The 12519-nt window shown below is 38.0% G+C and overlaps 1 protein-coding gene across 1 annotated transcript; it reads right to left on the reverse strand.

The window, feature by feature from the left end:
* Window positions 1-525: 525 nt before the first annotated feature.
* On the reverse strand, window positions 526-12193 carry wdr1 (WD repeat domain 1). Its single transcript, XM_028003268.1, has 15 exons — window positions 12034-12193; window positions 10599-10720; window positions 10057-10147; window positions 9819-9966; window positions 9479-9659; window positions 7078-7155; window positions 6048-6128; window positions 5455-5688; window positions 5042-5129; window positions 3571-3727; window positions 3241-3325; window positions 3035-3145; window positions 2732-2905; window positions 2498-2642; window positions 526-1302 (listed from the first exon to the last, which is right to left on the reverse strand). The coding sequence occupies exons 1-15, from the start codon at window positions 12047-12049 to the stop codon at window positions 1196-1198; spliced, it is 1818 nt and encodes a 605-aa protein (XP_027859069.1). The 5' UTR covers window positions 12050-12193; the 3' UTR covers window positions 526-1195.
* Between the last annotated feature and the right edge of the window lie 326 nt (window positions 12194-12519).

Raw genomic sequence — 12519 nt, forward strand, 5'->3', positions numbered from 1 at the left:
GATATCTAATGTTCAGTCTGCTGTTGAATAAAACAACCCCACCCAAAAGAAAATAAAGAACACTGTCTTCTAGCAAAAGTAAACCTGGCGTGAAAGCAATTTAACAATAAAATATTCAGGCATTGTTACTCGTATAACAAAACATGGAAGCTACAATTGAAATTCTTCCCCTCCCCATCACTAAGTTAGCATTCCTAAAACATCTGCACAAATCTGGGTTTACAAATAAAGATGTTGGGGGCAGAGGGTCATATTGGAAAGTTGAACGGAAGAAAAACACTAGAAAATGTGTTTTGAGAGGATTCAAAACCAAATCTCATTTAAAAGGCACGAACTTCAGCCTTCAGTACATCCGGAGCCACCTCACAGAGGATCAAAGACATGCTTTTTGAACTAAAGTTTTCACCAATAGCTCATAGCTTTAAAACAAAAGGGATTATCTGCAGTTAGCAAAATGCTATGGCAGGAAGTACATGTGTATGTTGTCTGCCTTAAAGTGTTAAGAGTAATGCGTGAGAAGATGAATGCATAAAAAGTTACCTTTTATTATAATTAACCAAGTTCCTCTTTAGACACCGATTCATAGACATTAAAAAAAATAAATGAGACAAGCTACACACTAACAAGACCTAACAGAAAAGACAGCATTCTGATTGTATTCTTTGTTCTCTCATTTCCTTAATGCTTCCGATCCCAAAGATCAGAGTCAAAGTCTGAATGTTGACAAAAAAAAAAACAAAACTGTAAAATATTGTTTAAAAAAAATATGCACATCTGCTGCAGAGACCAATTCATTTCAGGAATGTAACCAAAAGGTTTTATTTCATTGAAACATGTTCTGCTCTGGTAAAAAGCTAATTATTCCTCCTTAAAGGGCCCGATGCACAGAAAAGGATTTTAGTAAACTATGGAATGATTACAAACATGTTTGCGTCCATGAAGAGCTGTAAAAGCACTCATGGTTACATTTCATAATTCAACATTTCACCTGCGTGTAGACTTGCGTTAATTGTGTTAAAACTGTTTTCTGGACGCCATCACTAGCATAACCATTTACAATTCAGATGTTACAGACAGCATAGACCAAAGTTTTGATGCTTAACAGTACATTAACGGAAAAAAGAAAAAAAAAAAAGAAAAGCTTGATTTCTACAGTAGTCCTTGTCCCTGGAGATGTGAATTTTTTGCTTGCAGCTCAGTATTTAATTGTCCACTGCTTGACAGTGGCATCATGGGAGGTGGTGACTAGAGTGTGAGCGTCGATCCAGGCCAGGCTGCTGACATGGTGCAAACGGTGAGCATCTGCAGATATCGGTGCAAAAAAAACTCATTACAAAAAAGGCCAGTGTAACAAAAGAAACATGTTTAGTAAATCTTTTTTTTTATTCAGTCTGATCAGTGATGAGTTGCTATTACCTACACTGGTGTAGGTAATAGCAGCATCTTGATCCTGTGAGTTCTACAGAAAATACTAAATTTTGTGGCGTTATAGCTCCATAATAAAGACTTTAAAAAACATGATTAAATTAATCTGACTAAAAGTCAAAGAAGAGTTCCCTTTTAGAACCTGGGGGAAAAATGCAAGCTTTCTTCCACCTTTAGGAGAAGATCATTTTACACCCAGGTGAATATTTGTCCTGGGTCGGGTTTAATGCTGCAGGTCAGACGCAATAATTGTATAAACAAAAAAAGAACAAACATTATTGTTTATTTTTCCAAATTCTTCCATGTCTCCAATAAATTAGATTTCATCTCCATCTGATGTTATATATAAAAATAATTCTTTTAAAGTCTTAGTTCAAGGAATTCTGAATCAAACAGGTTTTAATTGGGGGGAAAAAAAACTACAACAAAGTTCCTTCAGTGACTATATGCAGCTTTATAGATACGCGTGAGCTTGCAGAATTTACTCTGCAGGTTATTTTGCTTGCCAAGCACTCCTTGTGCTATTCACAGGCTGGAGCCGCAAAACATCAAGGTAATATGACACTATGCTATCATTTGTCATGCAAACTCAATTTTTGATGCTAATTAATTCACCTTTGACAAAGTTGTTGCAAGCAATAAGATCCGTTGTCTGACCATAAAGATCAGCTTTGTACTTGCAGAACATCTGAATACAAATTTGCGATGTAAGCCTAGATTAAGACTAGGCAAATAATGTGGCACAACTAAATCATTGAAACACAGCTTGTAAAAAGTGCAGCAAGAAATCTGAGCAGAGTAATCATTTGAATTCGTATTTGTTTTGCAGTAAAATACGCAACAGTGGTTCCAATTAGGGATCTACTTGTTTAGTCCTTTACTGCAAAGCGAAACAGCAAATGTTCATAGGTGTGCAAATAACTAGAAAAGCCTCCAAACTAAATTAACTGTGCAGCTTAAAGTTAGCCAAAAAAAAACAACAAAAAAACCCGAAACAAACGTGAAAACAGTATTTAAAAAAATATCGCATGCATGAGACTGGCATGCTTAGGTTTGCGGGTTTATCACTAACCGGGAAGTTTGATCCTTGTGTCTGCATCACCAACTGTCCAGATGTAAACCATCATGTCCATCCCACCGGTTGCAAAGTGCTCATTGTCAGGTGACCAGGCCAGACTCACTGGTTTGGCATGATGCCCATAAAACTCATTTTTTACCTGGAGGGAGAAAAAAAAAAAAAAAGTATTAAAATTAACATCCAATACCGAAAGACCAACTCAGCTTTGCAGGACAAAACTAGTTTTACCGAGTAGCCGTCTGCCACAGAGTAGGCCGTAGCGACCTTCTTATCGTCGATGACAGCCAAGTAGGCTCCATCACTGGAGTAGGCCATGTCGGTTATGGACCCTTTATTCTCAAGAGTTTTACCCTCGTCCTTCAGAGTGTTGCCTTGAATTGAGTAGAGGTGGACTTTTCCATCCTAAAGATAGGAAACATTTTAAAAAGTATTGACAAGATCTGATAAAATGGTACAGTGATTAAAACTACACAAGTCTGAAAGCATTCTCAAAAGCAGCAAAGCGTCTCTTCTAAGAAGATTTCCACTCACATTTCCACCAACAGCAGCAGTGGTGCCACCAGGATGGATGACCCCAACCTCTGCTTCATAGCCAAGATTGTCCAATGTGAAGACTTTCTTCTTGTCCTTCAGCAAGACCAGCTAAGAAGAAAAAGTAAAATGTAATCACCCTACTCCTAAAGGTAACTGAAACAATGAGTTTGGAGGTAACCACAACCAAAAGCAGAGGCCATTACCTGACCGATGCACACAGCCAGAGTGAACCCTCCTGATACGGAGACACTTTTAGGCTGGGAGTCCATCTTCACCACATCAGAGGCACTGCAAAGCCAGCAGACGGAGTTGTTACAGAGGGAAACCGGCTCCGACAGCTACACCCAACATTGGCGTACGAACACGATCCAAACAAGATGCGTTTCCCTTAAATGCATGTTACTGTCTGTATATCCAACACAGTTAAGGAAGATGCTAAAAACTGCAGGGGACCTTCAAAAAACAAACAAAAAAGCCCCCAAAAGAAACACACAACTAAATTTTAGAATCTCTTACAGAAAAACAGTCCATACCTGTACTCTTTCTTGCTGAGGCTTGTGTAGCGGAGCGTATCATCCATGCTGCACGTCACCAGGTCATTGGCTTCATCCACCTGCATCTTGCTCACCAGGTTACTGTGGCCTTTCCCTGAGAAACTGTCATTCTCACCAGTTTCTGCATCCCAGTAATGTGAAGCAGGAGTTAAAGAAATCACACTAATATTTTTGACCCTTTTAAATGAAAGTCGATGTGCATCCTGCAGCACACTTTAACCAAATCTCTGGTTCCTGTTTTGACAAACAGAAAAGATCTGCTTGCAAGTGACTTGATCCATAGTCCACATTACCAACAAGGGAGCAATTCAAGGAATAAGATGTAGTTGCTGAAGCCATCATCACTGAAAGTACCAAATTCATCAGAGTGTGAAAATGCTTTGAAAAGAGAGATTCTCAGATTTTACTTCTTGCATTGTGAAGGAAAGAAACAGCTTTAAATTTAGCATAATCCTTTGAAAACAATTAACTTACTTTGACCAAAACTGGCTACAATGTCTGCCATATTTAAATAATTACCAGTTGATTATTTTTATCAAATCCACCATAGTGAGCTACTAAAGTCTCCTAAAAGCAATCAAACAACTCAAACAGGACGTTTATGGGCAGATTAGTTAAACCAGATTAGTTTTAAAATTACATTTACAGCACGCTAAACTCAGCATATAATTAGCAAGGCAAGTCTTCAACCAAGTGTAAGAGCTGAAAGATGAAATGAGAAGGCAAGGTGGAAAGTAACTGCAGTATTGAAAGCAGACTTCCTAATTAGAAAAACGAACCAGCCTGAGCCAACATGCAACAGCACAGCTATGAGATCATATGAAGGAAGCAGCATGTAAAATTACCATGAAGCAATTCATGACTATTCTTGACTGAATATGTAAACTTCCATTTTAGAAGATGCTCAGAACTGATGTCCAGACCGAAAACTTTCCACTGCTGAGCCACCAAATTACATCTTCATGATCAACACATAATCCAGTTGTACATGATTTTCAAAAAAAAACTTTTCAAATCATATGGCTTTGGAACTTGAAATAAAAACTAAGAATTAACAGCAGCTCTTAAAGTACAGTTTAATGTTTTAAGAAACCTCTTCAAACAACTTATCACCAATGATTCACAAACTTGTTCGGTCCAGTGAATTAGAACTTATTTAAAGAAAAGTATGATTTCCATCTTAAAGTTTCAGATTGAAGAATTCATTTACAAGTTCATGTGGAAAGCTGGATGTTCAGATGAATCAAACCTCAGTCAAAAACTACAAGATATGACTGCTGCCAGCACATTTCTTAAAAACTACAATTGTAAATACTTAGAATACGTAGCAATAAACCAACTGCATTTCAAAATCATACGCCAAGATTATAGTAAAATCTCTTACGCCCTGCAGAAACCCAAATGTTGTTTACCAGAGTCACCTTCACAATAACAGACTATGTAAGGATATTGATGTGTCCATCATGACTCCCAGAGTAGATGTATGATCGACCATCGCCTTTATGAACCGTCAGACACTGGATGGACTTTGTGTGACCCTGCAAACAGAGATATACTTTAGAGCATACACTAAATTAACTTGGCACAAATTTACCCTGGAAGGTCATTCCAGAGTTTATGGAAAACATTTCAGACTGGATCAGGCAGCTAAATTCTTAAATTAGTTTTAACCACTCTGTACAACAATTACACAACTTAGATCAAGATATCTATTAAAATCAACAACTAATGGCAATATGGAGTCCCTACTTATTAAAAAAGAAAAATCTTAGCCTCTTTGCTACCAGTTACTGAATTGGCACTGTAAAAAAAGAAATGAGAACCTCACTATCTAGACAACATTCATAAACTCTATAGTCTGACCTTGATGGTGCGAATGGGCCGGTCAGGGTTGTTCTTGTCCAGGTAGTTGATGTATCCTGACAGAGAGATGCTGAGGAGGTGGTCCTTCTGCCACAAGCAGCCCAGCTGCTGGTCGCTCACATCGGAGCCCATATTGAAGGTGGTGACGGCCGTGCCTGCGCCAACGTCCCAGAGCTTCACGGTTTTATCCCCTGAGGCAGAGATCAGCTGGGAGCTGTCAGGGCTCCAGCTGAGCTGCACGACATGAAGCAAAGGTTAAGAAAAGACTATTTTTATTGAAAATGTTAAAAGTGTTCTTGTGATCCGTCACTAGGAAAGCACATTTCCTAGTCGTTGGGGCAGAGGGAATAACAAACATTGACTTTGAAGAGGAAGAGGGGCAGTTTAAGGAAACATGTCCATAATTTGACTAGGAAATGAGACATTCATGTTTCAAAGGAGTACAGAACGGCAGGCCTGGAACACCAGCTTTGACAAAAAGCTTACACATCTAAACAAATTAATGCAAGTCAGGTGACAGGCTTAAAATATAAACATCATATTTCTCATTTTGTGTTGCTACAGTAGTTTGGTTCAAAATTTCAAGTACTTACAGCATAGATTCCTCCTTTGTGAGCCTTCTCTCCACCCAGTGAGCCGACCCGTTCACCAGTTGTTCCATCGTAGACGAATATCTGCAGGTAAGCAAGAAGTCAAAGCATCCTTTTATTTTTTAAATCAAGTTTGAATTTTGTACAAGTTATTCTATGAAGAACTCAGTTATAATAGTTTAGAACAAAGAAAGTTGAGCTTAATATTTATATCACGATAATTTACTGTATTAACACCTAAACCATTTACTACTGCAAGCAAGAAGCAAAGCCTGAAGCTAGATAGTGGCCACATGGCTGGGAACTAACGTAGCTTTGTCTCCTTCAGGGCAGCAAAAATGTGATAAGTTATGTGAATCAGAACACAAAGAAAAACTGGGGTTACTTTAAAAGACAAAAATTCAGAACCACAATTGATAAACTCTGGAATTTAACTTTTCATGATGCCAGCCATCACAGACTATTTAACCAGATGGCAGTATATCCCTCGGGTTTATTGCCACGCTAAGGAAACGCATTAAAAAGAAAATGCCACAGAACTGCTTAGATTAAGAGTGATTGTGTTCTCCAGATGCCTTTTTAATATTCCTTAGTCATTTCAGAAAACATATTTTGCTTGACACGCTTACTGGCCTGACCACTTCTTTAAAACTGCCCTTTCACATGTCTAAACTTCCTTCCTCAGTTTTATATACAGAAACATGAGAATTTGTCACTTTAATTTTAAACTTTCAATTCTTTAACTATTCCCACAAGTTTATTATTTGCATAAAAGGTATGATTATTGGTTTAAGCTTAATAAAGCAGTCACGTTTGAAGTAAATTAAAATGTATTCTCTGCAAGATTCTACAGTTTGGCAAAATATCTACAGCTTAGTCATTTGATTAGACCGACTGCAGTACACTCCATGAAGCCTTTCTACACGGGAAAAACAAAACAGTTTTGTACTTTGATGAAATGATAATCTCAGTTTTAGTATTCAGATTTGCCTTTATGTAATTGCATGCCCACGGTCTGCATTTTGCCACCGACCTGGCCATCAGCTCCAGCTGTGACTAGTCGACTTCCATCTGGAGAGAAACGAATGCAGTTGACGAACTGGCTGTGGTCCTTCAGTCACAGGGGAGACCGGAGTGGGAAGAAGAGAAAAAGAAAAAAAGACTCATTACTTAAATAGCAAATTGAACAAGGTTGAATGCACAAAAATATTTTGAAAATATTTTTTAAAATTTCTAAAAATTGTGCTGTTTAAAGTGGGCTACATTACTTTGACCTTATGTACATAGTTAATACTTAGACATTTAAACTTTGTAAGGAATAAATCACAGAATGTGGACAAATGTAAATCTTTTCTCTCAAGTCCCCTTTACAAAAGTCCACTAACATTTTGAGAGTTTTGACTAGAGATGTTCTAGTAAAATTGATGGTTGAAATTAGACATTTATTTTGATCTTCCTTGAGCAGTAACTAGATTGTTAATTTCAAATTCCCCATCTTTTTCTGATCTGTGAACACACCATATATAAGCACTACAGAGTTGTGCTGACAAAATATATTCTGTAGTCCTCACTGAAAGAAAAGCAGACCCCCCCCCCCAGCATCAGCGAGTCATTTCAAATTAAGTCAGGAAGCAGAGAGATACAATTTTTAAAAAAAGAAATCCATTTCCTTAAACATTGAGACAGGTCTGCTTTTTAGTTCCAGCTACAGATTTTTCAGAAGGCCAAATAGATTAACACACTGCGAAAACACAAAATCTTAAATATTCTTGGTCTAGTTTCTAGTGCAAATATCTTATTAAATTTGAAATAAGACAAAAGTAACTTATAAGTAACTTTCCAGCAAGATATAGAGGCTTGTTTTGAGTAAATAAATCCTTAATATTGATGAAAAACTATTCGATCCATTGGCAGATAGATTAACTTATAACATGAGAAAAATGTCTTGTTATAAGTTAAATAATCTACAAATTCTTCATCAATATTAAGGAATTATTTACTTAAAACAAGCTCATATTTCACTAAAATGTTACTTGTAAGTTACTGTTATTTCAAGTTTACTAAGATATTTGCACTAGAAACTAGACCAAGAATACTCGATTTTGTGTTTTGCAGTGCAGCAAAATTGCTCTGCATCATTCTTCAGATCAGGGGTTCCCAAGAGCTTCCATCATGCAGCGTTTAGATGCCTCCCATCTCCAAAACACCTTAGTCAAACGAATGGCTTGTTACCAGTCCTCTGCAGATTTGAATGACTGCCGATGAGAAAATTTCTCAATTTGACTACCTCGTGTCAGAGAAGGGATGCACTTAAAAGTTGTAGGATAATAGGACATGGACACCCCTGCATTAGAGCTTTGACCCTCTGTCAGAAAAGAGTGGGCATCCTTTGGAAAGTTTCTCCTTCTCTAGAATATGTAAGTGGAGTACTTTTTGTAATGATCACATTTCTTGCATTACACATTTCATTTTTTGACCATTTATCTATTCTGATAAATGAACCTCAATTTCTCACAGTTACATCCACTTCACAGCAGAGTGTTCTGAGAAGCTCGAGCACAGCATTTAACATCGACCCTTGCTTTTAATCTGTCATTTATGGCTACAGACATTACAGCAGTTAGTTTGTTGGAGTGTTTTTGCAAAGAGTCAGGAACAGCTATGCATTCTCATACACGGTTGCCGGCAAGCATCTATGGACAAACAAAAGGGCCCAAAATATTCAAAACAATGCATTTGTAAAATTGCATGCATGCAAGCAGGAAGTCGGTTCTTCCTTATTTAAGTTCACGTTTGCTGGTGAAAACTTGGGTTTCATATGACAGTAGGAAACTGAGGCCAGTGTGAAAGTAAATTATGAGGAAGACCATCCCAATCCAAAGTAGCTTCCTGTGGCTGGCACTTAGACCGATAAGAAAACCATGGGAGGAGCATGACTGGAGCATACCTGCATAATCTGAATTCAATACAGTTTAAGCAAATAACACGTATATAATTTGGGGAAAAAAGGCTATTCAGATTGCAAATTTAAGACAAGAAATAATTATTCTAGGAAAAGAAGACAGAATGCTGAAACAAATGAGAGGCCTGAATGAATTTGGCCAAACACACCCCAAGCATTTGAGTGGGATGGACGTTATATAATGTGGAAGCAGCAACACAAGGCAACACTGTTAAAAGCCACCAGGGTGTGACAGCTTTTAGATGAGTAAACAGCACTAAATAACCAGCAGCTTAAAGTTACTGAAAGCATAAAACAAAGTTAACCGATGAGAATTCAGGTTGAGGAAGTTTTCAGAGACTTGCCTATTTCTAGAGTTTAATGTAAAAAAAAAAAAAAAAAAAACTCAATTACCCCAAATGCTGTGTTAAGCACAAATATCCCTTCACAAAAAATTCATTCAAATACTGAAGATTGAAAGAAAAAAACATACCCTTAGCGTGAATTTAAACTTGAAGGGAGGTCCCTCAAAGAAAGAGCCGCAGGTGTCGTCGCTGGCAGTGGCAAGGCGGTAGGGGCGTTTCTGTCTTATGTCTACACTGTTGATTAATTTTGCATGGCCAGAAACCTCTCCCACTGATGAGCCCGAGTCCCACAAGAACACTGCACCAAACCTACAACAGAAGACATACACACTCAGCTTTTCTGACAGAGAGGTTGTTTGGCTGGATGGTTTCCATATTTCACACAACAGCATAATGAACATTTGAAGACATCTTTAACTATGTTTGATCGCATTATAAATGCACAGGTACAAAACTTTTGACTCTTACTTCTCTCGTCCATCGCCTACAACCGCAATCCTCTTGCTGTCCTCTGTCCAGGCGATGTCCTTGACTTTCCCTGAAATGGGGGTGTACTCGTACTTGAGCATGTGTTCCTTCTGGGTGGTGTCCCAGATACGGATCTTCCCTGATACATCTGAGAGGCCAGAAAAAGTTTTTGTTAAAAACAGCTAATTCACAGTACAAAATAGATTTGTAGATATTAGTGTCTAAAAGGGATCTATACCTCCAGATGCAATGTAGAAGCCACTGGGGGCGTACTTGGCGACAGTAACTTGATGAGCATGCTCAGTGTAAATGTCCGCAATTGCTGGATTCTTGAATAAAAAAACAAACATAATATCACATAGTTTGACAGTTGGACAGACGATGCTTCTTAATAAAAAGGTCAATCTAACCCACTAACAGAATGACAAGAACATGCAATAAATGTGGTTTGATGAATAGAGGAAACTGATGTTATTTTTATTTTATTGTACTCCGTTTAATACACACTGGGGTCAGTCTTGAGCAAAACTAAGTCAAAACAAAAATTACACTTATTTTTGGTTAAACCAGTGTGCAAGAGCACCATGGGAAAGGAGAGTGATTAAACAGAGAAGGATTTTAGAGTACAAGCAACTGCAGCATCACGTTGTAGAGGGAAAACAAACCAAACTTAAAAATACTTCTGATTTACTTCACAACTTAAAACAGACTCACGCAATGCACAAACAGTGAATAAAACAGCAGCGTTTATTAGTAAGGCTTAATGAGAAAAGTAATTACCTCGATGTTTCGTATGACGACACACTTGCCGTTGGTGTAGAGGAAGTTGTTTCCTTTGGGATCGCCACCAATTACTTTCGCAACTCCCCTCTCCATCTGGGGGAGGCTGGCAAAAACATGCTCTGAAAAAAAATAAAAATAAAAATAAATGTTACAAGTTCACAAGAGATTGGTTGAGAACTTCCCCTTTGTGGTCTTCATTTTATATTTTGGGAACTGTCTGTAACTGGAAAACGCTGGATTTGGAAATGCTGACAGCGTTTTGGAAATCTTGGATTTCAGATAAGGATCTACCTCATCAAGTGAATAAAGTACATCCAGAAACTAGTGTTTTAGTATAGCCAAGCACCAAGAGAACTAGCTAAAGACAGTTTAAAATGTCTTGTTGGTCATTTTTAATCTTAGTAAAACCCTTATGCACAGCCACTGCTGTCCCATGTAGGTTTAATGACACTACTTCCATTATAAATAATTCACTACAAGAAAAAGATATTTTAATCCTATATTCTCTTATCTTCATTAAAAAAAACTCACATCTTAAGTTTACTGTAGAAAGTACAGTACATCCAACTTCTCTCTAATAACTTGAAGATGGAGAATTATGGAATAAATGCATAAAAGTGTAAAGCTACTAGAACGAGAATACGTTTTAGACATATAGGTATACAAAAATCCGAGTTGTCTTAGTAAGATTCAATTGCATGTTTCAAGTTAGCACAGGGTTCAACCACAACACGAGAAAGAAAACTATTTTTTTGCATTCCTAAACAGGTTTATCATACTATCAGAACAAGAAATACCACTGGTCATTAAAACTGCATTAATTTCTGATCAATTTTTGGTTGCTGTAGCTCTAAATTAAAAGCTCGCAACGTCATAAATCAATAACTGGGCAGAGAGAGTTATCGGATGTCAGCATCTGAGAACAGGCTGGTGCACCCAGTAGGTTTTCGCAAGCCACAATAACAATTTTAGATACGTTTCTTTTGGTTCGCACCAGTAAAATGTGACATTTGTGTGCGAAACGGTGTGTGTTCAAGCAGCCACGTCTCGTCTGACAGCTGCTGTCTGAACATGTCACAACAACACGACGGGAGCTGAACTATTTCCTATTTGTGACGTTAAAGCTCCGCTAGCTGACGCTAACTTTCACTAAAACAACCCACAACAGGCTGAAAGCAGAGCCAGAATACATTTCCATGAAGTCACGATAGTCAGACGTGGCTTTCACTTTAACAAGTCGTGGCTGTTTTATTTTCACCCGGAAAATCTTAAATGTCACAAAAAAAAAGATACACACAAGAATGGGCGAGGCTAGCTAGCTAGCTGGGAACTACCTGGACGACTAGCAGAGACGGCGCACTAGATTTTGCTTCAAAGCAAACGTTATCGCTCTGTTTAACTCAGCATTTGTCATAAGGCGACGCAGACTTACTCAGTTCAAACGGCATTATTCCTGTTGGCCTTAAGCTTATGGTTAGTCTTTCCAATGAATGAATCTGTGGAGACAGAGACGCTCCCCCGGCTGTGTGCAATGCCCTGCCTAATCACACAAACACGGAAGCGGCCCCAGCTCGCGCTCTGCCTGGCTTTGCCCATATATGGTAAACTTAGATCATGCGCTGCAGCTGTCAGCCAGTAGCGGTGCGCTGCAGCGATTTGGATCAATTTCACCTAAATATGGTCTTTTAGGCTCCATTGCAATTTATCACCAACGTTGATAAAGCACAGGTAAAAGGTTATTCTCAATAGCAGCTTCCTCTGTCCTAATTTCTGATAACAGAACATGTTTGCTGTAGGACACATTTATTTAATATGTATTGTAGAAAACAAAGAAACCAACTCCTTTGAGAATCGAAGAGAGTAGAAAAACTCTAACTACAAATGATTAATGATAAAAACCCGATTAAATTCATACACA

Source organism: Xiphophorus couchianus, chromosome 20, assembly GCF_001444195.1.
Source record: "Xiphophorus couchianus chromosome 20, X_couchianus-1.0, whole genome shotgun sequence".
Lineage (NCBI taxonomy): Eukaryota > Metazoa > Chordata > Actinopteri > Cyprinodontiformes > Poeciliidae > Xiphophorus > Xiphophorus couchianus.